Genomic DNA, 15,619 nt, shown 5'->3' on the forward strand with positions numbered 1-15,619 from the left:
TTATTTTAGGCTCACAAGGCCTTGGTCAGATTCCCACCCCTCTCCTTACACACATTTTACAGATGAAGAAACTGAGGTTTAAAGAGATTGAGTGACTTGCCCAAAGTCAAATAACCTGTCAGGGGTGCTAGAATTGGGGTCTCCCAACACCCAGCCAAAAGGCATGCATGGCTAAAATCTTCAGCAGGTGCTGCAGACTGAAGACAGGTGGGGCTGAGAGAATGACAGCATCCTGCAAAAAGCAAGACACACAGAAAAGTAGGCTGGGGTCCTCTAGGTCCCCCCAAAGGTTCATGTTTGCTACAAGCTCTGGGAACCTCCACACCTACCCTTGGGGTCCCCACTGTCACTGACCAGTTACTGGGAGTGTCGCAGTCTCTCCTCAGCCGCTGTTAGAGAGCTGATCACATGGTATGGGAACTACTGTGTATGGCTCCCCCGTAACAATATGTACCCCTTAAGCGCGGGTATGGTAACTTTTCGTTTCTACATTCCCAGCATCTAGCTAGGGCTTTGCCTGTCAGTGCATGACATGAGTAATTGTTATCAATATAATAAACTGTTCTCCTCTGTTAAGAATGAAGTCCTGTCAAGCAGAAACCATGTCCCCTACAATCTCTATATTGTTCCAGGGGACAGGGACAGCGCACCTTTATAGGTTGAATGCATAAATGGAGGAATTTGACGCGTGACTTTTAATCTACAAATTGTAGTTGCTCCTTTTAGAGAAGGAAAAATAGACTTCGAAGTTTCAATTCGTCTCTCCTTTACACACCCCCACGCCATGCATACTAGTAGCACACTCCACCTCCCCCGAGAAGCACGATTGGTATCTTCCAGTGCGATGAGGAAAAACCCCGCCTCCAAGGCGACGATTGGTTCACTACTTCCCGCGGCCCCAGCTCGGTGGCCTAACAGGTACCTTCCCATGGAGGAAGATGATTTTGTCCCTCGCAGACTCCCTCAGCACTTTTTGAACTCTAAAGCCGGAGAAAGGTAAGCAGACGGGGGCAGAAGCACCGTTTCCAACACCTGCGTTCTCTTCTTCCGTGTGGGGGCCTTCCGCCTCCTCTCCACCCAGCTCGCGCTTTCTCTTGAGGGGTTGAACAGCGGCGTCCGCCATTGCTCCTCGGTGGCGTGGTATGCGCCTGCGCAAACTCCAGCCGCCGGCCCCGCCTTTCACGGCCGGGCGCTCTGCTGGGCGATGAGGAGCGACTATAACTCCCGACATGCTCTGCCAGAAGGGCTTGTGCTACAGGGCTGAGGGCAGAGGCGGCGCGTCAGTAAACGCGCGCGGGGTGCCTGCGTCACAGTTTCCTTCCCGTGGGAGGTCCCCCGGAGGACCCTGGGCTTGCAGGACACCGAGTTCGCATAGTTGCATTCCACTTGTTAACAGATAACAGTGTTTCTCCTGGAAGGGATATTTCTGAAACGCATCTGTGAAGTCAGTTTTACTTCGTGGTCCAAATCTAGGTGTGTGTCTAATGTATGAGTGTGTGTGTGTGTGTGTGTGTGTATAGACATAGAAATGTAAACTTAAGCCATTTCCATTTTCCCATTTTATTTTTTTCCAGACATTTTCGTCGACATTAGACACTTTTAGCTGGTGAAAGGTAGAAACACAGGGGCAGAGGGACCATTTGTAACAATCTGTTTCTTCTGACCTGGTGGCTTCTGCCTGCTGTGCATCCATCTGACTGTGCTTCCCTGACATATGAATGATTCATCCATTACAATTTTGTTTTGTTTCCATGTAAAAATTTTACTTGTAATTTCTGCATTGCATGTTTCTTTTGTGGCTCTTATTTTTTTTTATTATTTTTTTTTATTAATTAACGGAAAAAAAGAAATTAACCCAACATTTAGAAATCATACCATTCTACATATGCAATCAGTAATTCTTAACATCATCACATAGATGCATGATCATCGTTTATTTATTTTTTAAACCATATTTTTTACTCATCTGTCCGTGCCCTGGATATAAGGAGCATCAGACACAAGGTTTTTACAATCACACAGTCACATTGTCAATGTTCCATATATATATATATTTTTTTTTTTTAACTTTTCTTATTGTATAGCATATATACAAAGCAATAGTTTTCAAAGCGCTCTTCAAAAAGTGGTTGCAGGATAGATCCCAGAGTTTGTCATGGGCTACTATACAATACTTTTATTTTTCCTTCTAGCTGCTCCAGAATATAGGAGGCTAGAGGGCGTAAATACATTATCATCACAATCGACTTTTTTTCCTTCTTTTTTTGTGAACAATGACATATATATACATATAAGCTATAAATTTTGAAACACAGCATCACAATCAGTTGTAGAACATATTTCAGACTTTGGCATGGGTTAGATTTCACAATTTTAGGTTTAGCAGCACAATTCTAGCTGCTCTAAAATACTGGCGACTAAAAGAGAGATCAATTTAATGATTCAGGATTCATATTCATTTGTTAAATCCTATCTTCTATGTATAATTCCACTACCGCCTTTGATTTTTCCCTGCCTCTCTTTGGGGTTGTTTGGCCTATGGCAAGTCATTTTTGATATTGGAAGGGTCTGTCATTAATATGGGGTAGGGAAATGGAACTATATGTTCTGGAGAGGCTGGTCTAGGTTTCAGGGCTTATCTGGACCAGGGACCCATCTGGAGGCTGTAGGTTTCTGGAAAGTTACTCTAGTGCACGGAACCCTTGTGGAATCTTATAAATTGCCCTAGGTGTTCTTTAGGATTGGCTGAAATGGTCCTGGTTGGGGGTTGACAGGTTATAATAGGTAGCAAGTTCTACCTGAAGCTTGCATCAGAGCAACCTCCAGAGTAGCCTCTTGACTCTATTTGAACTCTCTCTGCCACTGATACTTTATTAATTACACTTCTTTTCCCCCTTTTGGTCAGGATGGAATTGTTGATCCAACGGTGCCAGGTCTGGATTCATCCCTGGGCGTCCTCTCCCACATCGCCAGGGAGACTTTCACCCCTGGGTGTCATGTCCCATATAGTGGGGAGGGCAGTGATTTCACTTGCAGAGTTGGGCTTAGAGAGACTGAGGCCACATCTGAGCAACAGTAGAGGTCCTCCAGAAGTAACTCTTAGGCATGCCTATAGGTAGTCTAAACTTCTCTGCTACCTACATAAGCTTCACAAGAATAAGCCTCATGATCGAGGGCATGGCCTATTGATTTGGGTATCCCTAAATTATCTTTACACAACTATTTTCAAGAATCAAGGCTACTGGAACATAGCTCAAACTGTTTCAGGTAGTTCCCTCCAGCCACTCCGATACACCATAAACTAAAAAAGGATATCTATATAATGCATAAGAATAACTTCCAGGATAACCTCTTGGCTCAGTTTGGAACCTCTTAGCCACTAAAACTTTATTTTGCCTCATTTCTCTCTTCCCACTTTTGGTCAAGAAGACTTTCTCAATCCCTTGATACAGGTCCCAGCTCATCCCAGGATTTCTGTCCCACATTGCCAGGGAGATTTGTACTCCTGGAAGTCATGGTTTTTGGCTGTTATTTTTTAATTTGTCTGTTTTCCCATGGCTTTCTGTATATCTAAAATTCGTAAAGAAGTTATAATACTTAGAAATTTTAGTAAAAACCTTCAGTCTTTTGACCACTATTAGTTTTATTTTGAGTTTAATCTGTCATAGAAATCTAATGGGGGAGGACAATTTTTGCAATTTTGAATGTTAGATATTATTAAGTTATTTTTTGTTTTGTTTTAATGTATTTTATTAATCATACCAACATACAAGCACATTCTCACCATATGATCATTCCATTCTACATATATAATCAGTAATTCACAATATTATCACATAGTTATATATATTCATCATGATCACTTCTTAGAACATTTGCATCAATTCAGAAAAAGAAAACAGAAAAAATTCATACATACCATACTCCTTACCCCTTCCTTTCATTGAGCACTAGCATTTCAATCTACTAAATTTATTTTAATGTTTGTTTTCCCTTGTGATAGTTAGAGTTAGTTGTCAACTTGGCCAGGTGAAGGTACATAGTTCTGTTGCTGTGGACATGAGCCAATGGTATCTGAACCTCATCTGTTGCTCATTACATCTGCAGTCGGCTAAGAGGCTGCCTGCTGTAATGAATGATGTTGATTTAACTGGCTGGTGCTTAAATGAGAGCTAGTCGTAGCACAGCCCAAGCTGTGCATACTTCAATTCCGCACTCCCTGAGATGCCTTTGGCGATGCAGAAGGAAATCGCCCCGGGGAAAGTCGTTGGAACCCAGAGGCCTGGAGAGAAGGCCAGCAGAGATTACCCTGTGCCTTTCCACGTGACAAAGAACCTCAGTTGAGAGTTAGCTGCCTTTCCTCTGAAGAACTATATGTTAACTAAATAAATCCTTTTATTGAAAGCCAGTCTGTCTCTGGTATGTTGCTTTCCAGCAGCTAGCAAACTAGAACACCCCTATTATTTATTTGTTTTTAATCCATACATTTTACTCATCTGTCCATAAGATAGATAAAAGAAACATCAGAGACAAGGCTTTCACAATCACACAGTCACACTACAAAAGCTATATCACTATACAATCATCTTCAAGTAACATGTCTACTGGAACACAGCTCTACATTTTCAGGCAGTTCCCTCCAGCCTCTCTGTTACGCCTTAACTGAAAAGGTGATATCTATTTAATGTGTAAGAATAATCTCTAGGATGACTTCTCGACTCTGTTTGGAATCTCTCAGCCATTGACACTTTATTTTGTCTCATTTCTCTCTTCCCCCTTTTGGTTGAGAAGGTTTTCTTCTTGGTGCTGAGTCCCAGCTCTTAAGTTAGTTTTTTGGTCAGTAATAAAGTGTATCATGCGTCAATGATGGTTTCATTGGGTGTTGATTATTTCAACCAGAAATCTTTGGATTGGATAAAAGGCTGTTTCATAAAACAGAGTTAGCAGGAGAGAATTTAAGACCTGAAATACTTATCTTCCACAAAAAAATACATGCTTCTTGTCCACACCTTCTCTGGATCTGTTCTTGCCTTCTGGGAATATACATTCAGTAAGAGGTTATAAACTATATGCAGGAATAGAACCAATGTCCTCCAGGACAAGTGACAATAGTAGAACCTGTTCCAAACTCCAAGGCCATGAACTTTTTTTTTTTGAACCTATATATATTTTTATTAGAACAGTTGTAGGTTTATAGAAAAAGCATGCAGAAAGTACAGAGTTGCAATATATATTCTCTCACACACAGTTTTCCCTATTATTGAAACTTTTCAATACTGTAATAGTTTTGGTACAATTGATAAAACAATATTATTATAATTATGCCTAAAACTATAACCCGTACTTTACATTAAGGTTCACTTTTTGCATTGTACAGACCTATATGGTTTTTTTGTAGGTGGCGGGGTAGTGCCTTTTTTTTTCTTTTAATTTCACCAGTTTTAATTTCCAATATATACTATTAAAGTACAAAGAACCTTTAATGTAGACACTGCAGAGCCCAGCTTGGCTTCAGAGGCATCTGTCAAAGATTTTTATATAAGAATATAAAAATATATGTGTTATATTTGAGAAATCTTCACACACATACAGTCCATACGTGGTATACAATACGTGGCTCACACTATCATCGCATAGTTGTGTATTCATCACCATGATCATTTTTAGAACATTTGCATCACTCCAGAAAAAAAAAAACTCATACCTAACTCCCTTACTTACCACTTACCCCCCTTGCTCTCATTGACCACTGGTATTTCAGAATTAACTGGAATTACATCAATATGGATAAATCTCACAAACGGGATGGATACGTAGTAAAATTACAGAGAAAAGCTAAGAATGATAAGTTCAAACTTCAGCACAGTGGTTCCTTCTGAAGAAGGAAGGGGAATATAATGAAGGGACAGCAGGAGCACCACAGGGATTGTAAGGCTTTATTCCTTAAGCCAGGTGGCTGGCACATAAGTATACATTATATTATTCTTTCATACTTTATGTAATAAAATAATTTATAAATTAAAAATCTTTTTTTCAGGAGGGGACATGATGGGGGTCAATGAGAGAAGAGTCACAAAAGTACACATTAGGTGGAAATGAACGTGTCAGAGTTCAGGTCAGCAGCACACTGAGAACAGGTGAATGCAACCCTGCCTGTCCTCCAAAGTTCAGTCATCTGCCAGAAGGAAAACGCTGAGTCCACTCATCCCAAAGAGGAAAACAGCTACTGGGCAGTGATTCTGGCCAGACCCCTGGTGATGTGCCAAAGCATCAGAGGCCTTTTGATCCCAGAGGAAGGCTCTAAGCCCTGGTTTTCCTCTTTACCCCACCTGCCCCCTCCCCTCTCCTGTACATTCAGAATGGCTTTTAGGTTTGAGTCTTTGAACAATGCTGGTATGATAAGCAGACAGTACAGCGCTGATCACAGCTTTCTTGCAGCATCTGAAGTGAACCAAAGTCACTGGGAAAGAGAAGAGTTTTGCTGTGAGTGTGAGGAATTGATACTGTTCTTTTCTCCTGGTGCACGTCTTCCAGGCAACTGGTAGACCCCTGTACTGAAGCATGAAGTCCAGGCTTCTAGCTCCCTCATTGAGTCACCTTTTCTTTGGAAGGGATGCATAGCTACACCCATGCTGATTCCAGGGAACGAAAGCAGAGCATGTACCAGGCTTCACGTCCACTTAGGCCGGGGACAAAACACCTGCTTGGGGCCAGCCCTGCCTCCTACCACCTCTACTTTATGGTTTCCCCCAGTGCCTTCCTGGGGAATCCCCAGCTTTCTTGTGGCCCTCCTGGGGGAGTCCCTGGCTCCCCATGGCCTTCCTGGGGAGTCCCCGACTTCCCCATGGCCTTTCTGGGGAGCCCACAGAAATGGAAGCCTGATGAGCAATCCCACCCCAGGGTCACATACAACAGGCTGCAGACTCTGGTTCCTCATGCCTCTTGTCACATCTTCTGCTGGAACCGGAGGCCCTGGCTGGGCTCTCTAACTTTTATTTCCAACTTTGTTCCCACTTTCTGGATCCCATGATGACATAAGAAGGGTCAGCTGAGTGTCTGCAGATCTGAAAGAGGCCAAACAGAATCACAGGACTTGTCGCCTTCCCCAAATCCCAGCACCTCTGCATTTACCCACAACAGGCAAGATTCACAACACTTTATGTGTATTAACTCATTTTGGTAGGTACTCTCCTCATTTTACAAGGATCTGAAGCACAAGTTTACCCAAGTAATTTCTATGGGTTAAACACTGGCCCATGTAACTCTTGAGTTAAAATGTGAAGGAATCAGGATATAAACCCATAAGGTCTTTTCCAGAGCCTGCCCTTTTGACTGGGAGGCTACCGTGGGTGTCACCTAAAAGCCAAAGCACGCCAGGGGCTGTGGCGGAATCCCCTTCCTCCCTACCTCCCATAGCTTACAGCGCACGACAGCTTCCTGGACTTGGCGAAAGCCGCCCTCGGGGCCTCTGCCATCCACAAAATACATGAAGCGGAGCTCAGCGGGGTAGGCGGCTCTGCTCAGGCCCGACAGCAAGGGGATGGTGCGGCCCTCTGACCCAGGGGCCTCGCTCAGGGCCTGCAGCATCTGGTATCTGCACCACGGGTCCTTGAGGAAGCCTGGGGTGATGAGCAGCACGCGGCAGTGACTACTGCTCAGGGCCTGGCACAGCTCCGACACGATGGCGCCCCCTGGGGCCGCATCCCGGAGCTGCAGGAAGCAGCGCAGGCTGGCCGCGCCACACTCCAGGTAGGAAACCAGTTCCTGGGCGATGGCCAGGTCTTCCTCACTGTGGCACACGCAGACGTCATAGTCTCTGCTCCAGCGGCCACTGCTGCTGGTGCCCTCGTGTGTTGGTGTGGGGGTGGGAGATGTGACTGAGCTGCAGCTTGGGGCTGGGGGGCTGTCCTGTGAGGTAGACTCTGAAACATCATTGGGGGAGCTTTCTGAGGAGACGGGCATCTTCTTGGACTGCTTCAGTAGGGTCTGCCTGAACCAGTCTGTAGGGGAGAAACACAAGGCACAGGCAAGCAAATTCCTAGGGGCCACTTGCTTTCTGACTCGGCAGGGAGAAGCTCACAGGGGCAGGCCTCCAGCTGGTCTCATCCAGGACCTGGGGAACATCTGCTTCTCAGGGACCAATATGGCCTTCAGAACTTACCTAAAGTTCCCTATAGCTTTCAAGGTTTCAGGAACACTCGACAACTCTGGAATCCTTATATAGGAGTGTTTTACCAGCTTGGCCTTGTCACCTATAATTCTGGTACCCCCAGCCCAAACCTCAACTCAAACTTTCCACTAGACCTGACTGTCCAACCATCTTTGAGTCTACAAGGAGAAGTACGTTATGCTAGAAAGGACTAGTCAGTCCCAAAGCCCACTTAAAGTATGGAGGGGAAGTGAATTTAGATGAAACTACACTACCCGCTATGGGAAAAAGTGAGGGGGACGGGCACCTATTTGGTTCTAAAAAGTTACAGATTGTTTCTGAATGGGCAAAATAAAAATATGGACGAAAGAGCAGCTGCTCAGAGACCCTGAAGAGCACAGAGCTAGTGATTCCAAACCTCTACTTCAGACTCTGACACTCAGATTTATTTGTGGATCTGCTGCTTGCTTTCTGTCTAACCTCAAGGAAGTTAGTCTACGTCTCCATTTCCTTATTGGTCAAAAAGGTTCATTTTGGTTGTTGAGGAGTCACTGAGCTATCTCAACATCAGGTGTACTGTAGGTTCTCAGTAACGGTATTAACTGCTTGTCCAGTGTTTGATAGGGTTAGATTGTTTGGTGTTGTGGAGAGTGACAGTTTTTTCTCTCTGTTCCACTCCTTCCTCTCTTCTGGGACAGAGATTTGGATGACGAGAGAGACAGTGTTAGGTGCTCTGCACAATGGTTTCCAGGCCAGCTGACCAGCCGTGGGAAACCGGTGAGCTCAGAGGACTGAGGATTCCACTTATATATGCCTCCCCACTGGGTCTTCCCAGAGCATCTGAGCACGGGGATGAAGTCAGGACCCCTGGTCATCAGCCTTCCTGGATCTCCCTCCTGGGTCTGAACTGAGTACATCACCCCTCACCAATATGGATACCAAGGTCTGCAATTAGAGCAACAGCAGCAGGATTTAAGAACATAGGTCCAGGAGGAATCTGCTTCCACTCACCAGTCATCTTGCCTAGAGGCTTCCTGGACCGGGATCGAGGAGCTGGGGGGGAGGTTGGTGATGCCATAGTGTTGGGCTCAGAACAAAGCCCATGAAACGAGGCATTGGCAAAGCAAGAAATGGGAGGAGGCCCTGCCTTATCCTCATGGAGCAGTCATCCTGCAAAGGACAGAGAGAGACGATCACAAAGCTGGACTTGCCCTGCTCTTGATCCCAGCACGGGGCTCCTGGAGCTGTTTCTGTCCTGCCTGGGAGGGCTCAGTCTAAGTGGGTCTCTAATGGGACTAAGGAGAAACATCACGGTGACTGGACAGTTTCTAGATAAACCCAGATCTGCAAAATGTAGTCAGACTTAGAGGGTATGAGCTCAGCAAGCCCTGAGCAAGAGCATATTGTGGGTCGGGAGAAGGGCAGCTGGCAGGCAGTTCTTGGTAGGGATGTCCTATGAAAATGCTGAAATGGAAAGACAGTTACTATCTGGACAAATAATTATGTATTCTGGGAGGGGGGGGGAAAGACGCTGAACAATAGAAAAAGTATATGCAAAGAGGCCTTGGAAGACTTTTCTTCTAAGTTGGCCTTCTCCTGAATAACCCCTTCTCATCTGTCCCTCAGCTGTGAGCCTAGGCAGGTGGTGGCACACAGTAGTGAAGACTCAGCCTCTGCAATCACTGTGCTGGATCTGGATTCTTTCCTCTTATTAACCTTGGCTTTGGGCAAGCTACTGAATCTGGCTAAGCGCCAGTTTCTCCATCTGTAAAACGAAGGTAAAACTAGGACCTGCTTTTCAGCATTTTGGTGACACTTACGTGAGTTATTTATGGAAAGTGGTACTGGTGCCTGGTATATAATACTTATAAAATATTATGGGTTAGTATGTATTTAAATTATCTGCATAATAGAGTGATAGATTATGTTCATGGATTAGAAGACTTGATGTGGTAAAGTCAATTTTCCCCAAACTACTATCCCAAATTCCAGCAGATGGTTGTTTTTTTTTAATCTGGTGATGATGGCAGGGATCGTCAAACTACTTCTAAAGTTTGTATGGAAATGCAAAGGACCAAGAATACCTTAGATGGACTGCTGATCAAAAGTCTTTAAGAGTTAGCATTCAGCTTGCCATGTTCACTTCCCACCATAACGACAGGAATGTTCCTGACAGTCAAGGTTCCTTTAGCCCAGGTGTCTGGAAGAAAACTTTCAGGGGAGCAGAATTTGTCCAGATTCAAGATGGCACTGGAGCATTCAAGTGATACTTTTCCAGAATGTGGCTGTAGAAAACAAAGCTGTGGGGTAACTGGCAGAAGGGCTGCTTTCTCACTATTTGCCAGATCTGCAGAGATCAAAACAAGTGCTCCGGGAACTTACACAGAAACAAGTATTACTAGACACTGAAACAGGAGGTTTCAAAGTTTGAAGGATGTCATACTATGCGAACACTCTGATACCAAGGTGTGCTCGTTTAAAAAGGCTGTGCACCCCCAGAAAAGCCATGTTCTTTAATCCTGATTTAATATTGTAGGGTGGGATCTTTTTTATTAAGTTGTTTCCATGGAGATGTGACCCACCCAATTGTGAGTGGGGCCTTTTCATTAGGTGGTTTCCATGGAGATGTCTCCACCCATTCAAGGTGGGTTACGTACTGGAGTCCTTTAAGAGGGAATCATTTTTTTTTTTTTAACTTTTTTTATTAATTAAAAAAACAAACAAAACATTAAGATATCATTCCATTCTACATATACAATCAGTAATTCTTAATATCATCACATAGTTGCATATTAATCATTTATGAGGGAATCATTTTGGAAAAAGCTTCAGAGAGAAGCAGAAAGAAAATGCCGCTGGAGAAGCTGTTTGAAACCAGAAACCAAAGGACCAGCATACGGCAGCCACGTGCCTTCCCAGATCGGCCTTTCTTGAGTCACTATATTGACATATAGTGTTGAGCTAGTAAGAAGACAATAAACCCAAATCTCTAACTGGAAGGCCTCCTCACTAACACTGTCTATTCTCTGATTGGCTGTGTGGCCTTAGGGATAGTCACTTGTGCCGTTTAAAAGTTCAGAAAGTAGAATGATATAAGCCCAAATACCACTTTTTAGATAATAGCAAAGAATTGAGCAAAAATTAGTAAAGAGCATCTTCAAACGAGAGGCAGCATGATGCCTTCAGTGTTTTCTAGAATGCTTTTCCAATATTATATGTAGAAATTTATTATGAGAGTGAGGTGTTAAGAAGTTTTGCTATATAAAACTCAGTCTATTAATTACTGTTTTAATATTATTCAATATCTAACTAGTCTCCAATTTCTATTATATAGAGAATGTACCAACACCTATGGAGTCCTGGGATTAGAATATGTATCATTTATAAGTCATGTTTCATTTCTGATAAATTGGAATTACTATCTGGGGTAGATAGACTAATTGTCCAGTGGCCACCAAAGATGTCCACAGCCTAATCCCTAGGACCTGAGACTGTTTTCTTACATGGCAAAGGGACTTTGCAGATGAGACTAAGTTAGGGGCCTTGAGATGGGAGGTTATTCTGGATCATCTGGGTGGGCATGATGTAATCACAACGTTCCTTAGAGGAGGAGCAGGAGGACAAGAGGGAGATGTGATGGCAGAGGCAGAGTGATGTGAGGAAGGGGCCACAGGCCAAGGAACATGGGTGCTCTAGGTGCTGGAAAAGGCAAGGGAACGGATTCTCACCTAGAGCCTTCAGAAGCAGGAACACAACCCTGCCAATCCATTCTAGACTTCTGACCTCCAGAAGCATAAGGTAATAAATGCCTGCTGTGTTAAGCCCCTAAATTTGTCATGAATTGTTACTGCACTAATAGGAAATGAATGAAGTTCTGGTACATGCTACAACACGGCTGAATCTTGAAACAACATGCTAAGTGACAGAAACCAGACACAAAAGCCCACATGTTGTGTAATGCCACTCATACGCAATATCAAAAATAAGCGAATTCATAGAGACAGAAAATAGATTACAGATTACCAGGGGCCCAGAAGAGGGAGAGTTACTGCTTAATGGGTGTGGAGTTTCTGTTCTGGGTAATGAAAAAGTATTGGAAATGGAAGGTGATGACAGTAGCATAATATTGTAAAAGCAATTAATGCCACTGAATTGTATACTTAAAAATGGTTAAAATGGCAAATTTTATGTTATATGTATGTTACTCCTGGTGTACTCCAAACCTCCCCTATCTCAGTTCCAGTTAGCACTGTAGTGTGATTTCTGAATCATGGATCTCCATGAAGCTGAGTCTGAATCTGTCCTGCTCAATGTTGTCACTCCAGCTCTTAGCACGCACCTAGCCCATGGCAGATTTCCATGAAATGACTGGATGTCGGGCCCTTCACCCTAAATCAAGTCCTAGTCCTCGCTAAAACGCCGTCACAAAGACGATCACTAAAGCAGAGGGAGAGGCTGTGACAAGTCAGGGAAGGATATAAGGAGAAACAGTAACTACAGTGAGACAAAGATGCAAACAGATCCACAGGGCCACAACTGAAACGAAAGGAGAGGCTCCCTGCAGGAACTTTGCGGCAGAAAAGGAGACAGCCTTCCCGGAGGGCCTTTTCGCATCCGCCGGCTTGCTCCGGGTGCAAGAGGGCAGGTAAAAGGAGGAGGAAAGAAGGCGTCGGGGAAGATGTGCCCCAGGGGTGGGGCCCGAGAGAAGAAAGGAGTCGGGGCCTGAGGACCGGCTGGGTTCCTCCGGGAAAAGTTCGCCAGCGCGCGGGGTTCCCGCTTGCCCCAGAGGCCCCCGCGGCCCGCCCTGCTGCCGGCCGCTCCGCCCCGACCCTGCACCCCGCCGAGGGCTCACCTGGCGCGGTGGGGCCGCAGACCCGCCGCCCCCGGCCCTGGTCTGGACGCGGGGAAGTGGCGCGCGCACGCCCGGGGCGGGTGGGCGGCCCCGGAAACCGCCCGACAGGCCTCCGGTCCGGACCCGGGAGGGAGTTGGGGCGCGGCGGCGCTGGGCGGGGCCTCGCCGGGCTAGCACCCGGAAGCGCAGGGGTCGGGGTAGCGGCTGCGCCCGGGGCCGCGGTGCCCTCTCGTCCGCGTCTTGCCCTGCCTTTCGACGAGCAGAGGAGGGCTCCGGCTTTACCTTCGGGTAGGAGGCTGCCCCTGGGGAACCATCATGAAACACCGTGCTTTCCTTTTGTTTTTAACTTTTTTATTGTATAGTATAACCTATACAAAGCAAAGAAAGAAAAAAGCAATACATTTCAGAGCACTCTTCTGTAGTTACAGGATAGATCCCAGAGTTTGTCATGGACTACCATACCATACTCTCAGATTTTTCCTTCTAGTTGCTCCAGAATATAGGACACTAGAAGGAATAAATATTTTCCTTTTGTTTCACGTGGGGGGAGAAGGAAAGAAATCCATAGTTCACTCCTTTATTCCTCTGAACCCCTTACAAGGGAGGTGTTTAGACCTTTTTATTTATTTATTTATTTATTCTTTTTCTACTGCTGGGGAAAATGAGACTTGGAGGTTAAAGGTCTTTCCCAAAGGTGGCAAACACGAAGTGGTAAAGTGGGGCTTGAATAAGGCAGGAGAGGCAGGCCCAGAGGGTTTGGGGAGTCAGACCCCCAGGGCAGGGGCATTCGGCCCTGCTCCACACTCCCCAAATGTTGATGCCACGCTGAGAACCATGTCTAGCGCCAAAGCCTTGTGTTTTACTAAAGTGGTGGGGCATTCCCCAGTCAGCATTACTGGACACGAGTGTGCAGGATGCTTACAGAGCTGTGCCAGAAGCCACGTGGGCAAGATGTTGGGATTCCTGGGTTATAGTTAAGTGAATCCTTTCCCCCGGACTTCTTAGAGCCCCGGAGATGTGCAGCTCCAAGGGGAGAATGGAACATGCAGCATTTTCCCAAGCTTATTTCGCCCTAGAAGAAATAGTAATCTCTTCCTGAACCATATTCCATGGCACAGCCTTTTGGGAAACACCATCCTAAAGATGTTTATGAAATGCTAGACGGCAGTGGTTTAATTGGGCCAGTCTAAGAGATCTAAGATTAAGATTCTTTATCTCCCTTTTCAATCTGATTTCCTACATTTCTGGCCAGCCAGAATGAATGAGTCAGTAATCCCTGGGAGGGGATGTGGGTGTGTGTTTAGGGGGTAGGGATGGCCAGGAATTTGTACCTGAGACCGCCTGGAGTCACACCCAGGATCACTTACTAGTTGTGCAGCCTCAGGTAAATCCCATAATCTCATTAAAATTAGTGTCTGGTTCTGAGTGTTATAAAGATTAAATGAAACTAAGAACATAAGACACCTTGCTCTGTGCCCAGAAGCTTTGGGCAGTTTGCTTTCCTTCTGCATCAAACACCAGTCTGCTCTGCCCTCCCTCCTCAGTGTGGCTGCTCTTGCTGACCTCTCCCTTCCCACCTCAGCCCCCAAAATGCCACTGTTCTTGCAGAGCTCATTGCTGCAGCTCATTCGGTAAAACTTTTCCTTCTTAACCCTGTCTCCCATCTGTGTCCCCAAGCCCTATAGAACGTCGTGAGGTTGTTCTAATGCATTGTAGCCCTCTCACTGGACTGAAATTTCCTTGAAATGGGGTGTGTGAAGTCACTGGTGTACAGCTGAGGAAGCAGAGCAAGTGACAATCATACTGATCCAAGTATAGTAGAAGCACGGTGACAGCCTGCTGGGGGACAGAGAAGAAGTTTCGATCCCCCTCCCTAACACAGAGGCACAGATGCAACACCGAGTACCCACCTGGAAGTTTGAACCACTCCTTGTGAAGTACAGAGGATTCCTTAATCCATGCTTCGTTAAGTGCAGCCCTTGATGTCTTGAAGGGCGAAACTTTGGGTGAGGGGCAGAGGAAGGATGAGTGAATCCTGGGTACACTAGGGGGGTGCCTTAGGAGGTAGGATGGGGCTGGTTTCCCAGGTTTGGCCTGAAGGTCCCTGCTCCCACCTTCCTTTCTTGCAACACTGCCTTCAGGTACCTCTGCCCCATCTTAAAACGTTAAATTATTTCTCGCATTAATTAAGAGATAGATGGTCCGAGGCATGAATGGCCATCATGCCACAAGATATTCAGGTATTTAGAACCTCAAGTCAGTCTTCTCATCAACTAAGCCCTGGCTCACCCCTTATGCCCACCCCGGCCCTGTACATGCACATGAAAGCTACCTCACTAGCAGCACAGTTCCCCTAACTTCCTCCCCCAACTGATGGTCAGTGAGTTCCAGTTCCTTCTTTTTCATTCCATTCTCTCCCCAAAGGCCATTTTTGAGGGAGAGCAACCATTTTCCTAGCCTCACTCCCATTTACTTCTCCACTCTCTACAATCATCTCTGCCTCAGATGCCACTGAAGCTGAAGCTGTCCTCCCTGGGATCCCTGATGACCCCTTTCAGATGCGTCTGCCTTGTGTCCACTGACCACTTTTCCTGGGACTGCTTTCCCCTTAGCATCTG

At 45.6% G+C, this 15,619-nt stretch overlaps 2 protein-coding genes across 6 annotated transcripts in view; both read right to left on the reverse strand.

The window, feature by feature from the left end:
- The window catches only part of DCPS (decapping enzyme, scavenger), a 93,499-nt gene extending 92,248 nt beyond the window's left edge, over positions 1-1,251 (reverse strand). The window contains exon 1 of the mRNA XM_077112484.1: positions 923-1,251. Within this exon, the coding sequence (XP_076968599.1) occupies positions 923-1,231 (309 nt within the window). The 5' untranslated portion in view covers positions 1,232-1,251. The remainder of the gene's footprint in view (positions 1-922) is intronic.
- A 2,137-nt stretch (positions 1,252-3,388) lies between these two features.
- TIRAP (TIR domain containing adaptor protein) lies at positions 3,389-13,128 on the reverse strand. 5 transcript variants are annotated; one of them, XR_013156471.1, is made up of 6 exons: positions 13,002-13,128; positions 10,234-10,434; positions 9,161-9,319; positions 7,422-8,000; positions 6,911-7,064; positions 3,389-6,460 (listed from the first exon to the last, which is right to left on the reverse strand). XR_013156471.1 is itself a non-coding variant. In XM_077112487.1 (5 exons), exons 3-5 carry the CDS (start codon positions 9,225-9,227, stop codon positions 7,045-7,047), a joined length of 666 nt encoding a protein of 221 aa, XP_076968602.1. In that variant the 5' UTR covers positions 9,228-9,319; positions 10,234-10,360; positions 13,002-13,128; the 3' UTR covers positions 3,393-7,044. The 5 variants fall into 5 exon arrangements, 4 of the variants coding, with proteins under 4 accessions (XP_076968602.1, XP_076968600.1, XP_076968603.1 ...); XM_077112487.1 differs by having other exon boundaries at positions 3,393-7,064; positions 10,234-10,360; XM_077112485.1 differs by having other exon boundaries at positions 3,393-7,064.
- Positions 13,129-15,619: the final 2,491 nt, after the last annotated feature.

This window comes from Tamandua tetradactyla, chromosome 8 (assembly GCF_023851605.1).
Source record: "Tamandua tetradactyla isolate mTamTet1 chromosome 8, mTamTet1.pri, whole genome shotgun sequence".
NCBI lineage: Eukaryota > Metazoa > Chordata > Mammalia > Pilosa > Myrmecophagidae > Tamandua > Tamandua tetradactyla.

Bases quoted from the DNA above. Each gene is read 5' to 3' on its own strand.
- TIRAP (XM_077112488.1), bottom strand. From the start codon at position 9,227: ATGGCATCACCAACCTCCCCCCCAGCTCCTCGATCCCGGTCCAGGAAG. The intron at 8,001-9,160 runs GTGAGTGGAAGC...TCTCCCCTACAG, and splicing joins GCCTCTAGGCAAGATGACTG to ACTGGTTCAGGCAGACCCTA. The intron at 7,065-7,421 runs GTAAGCTATGGG...GGCCTCTTTCAG, and splicing joins CCAGGAAGCTGTCGTGCGCT to ATCTGCAGACACTCAGCTGA.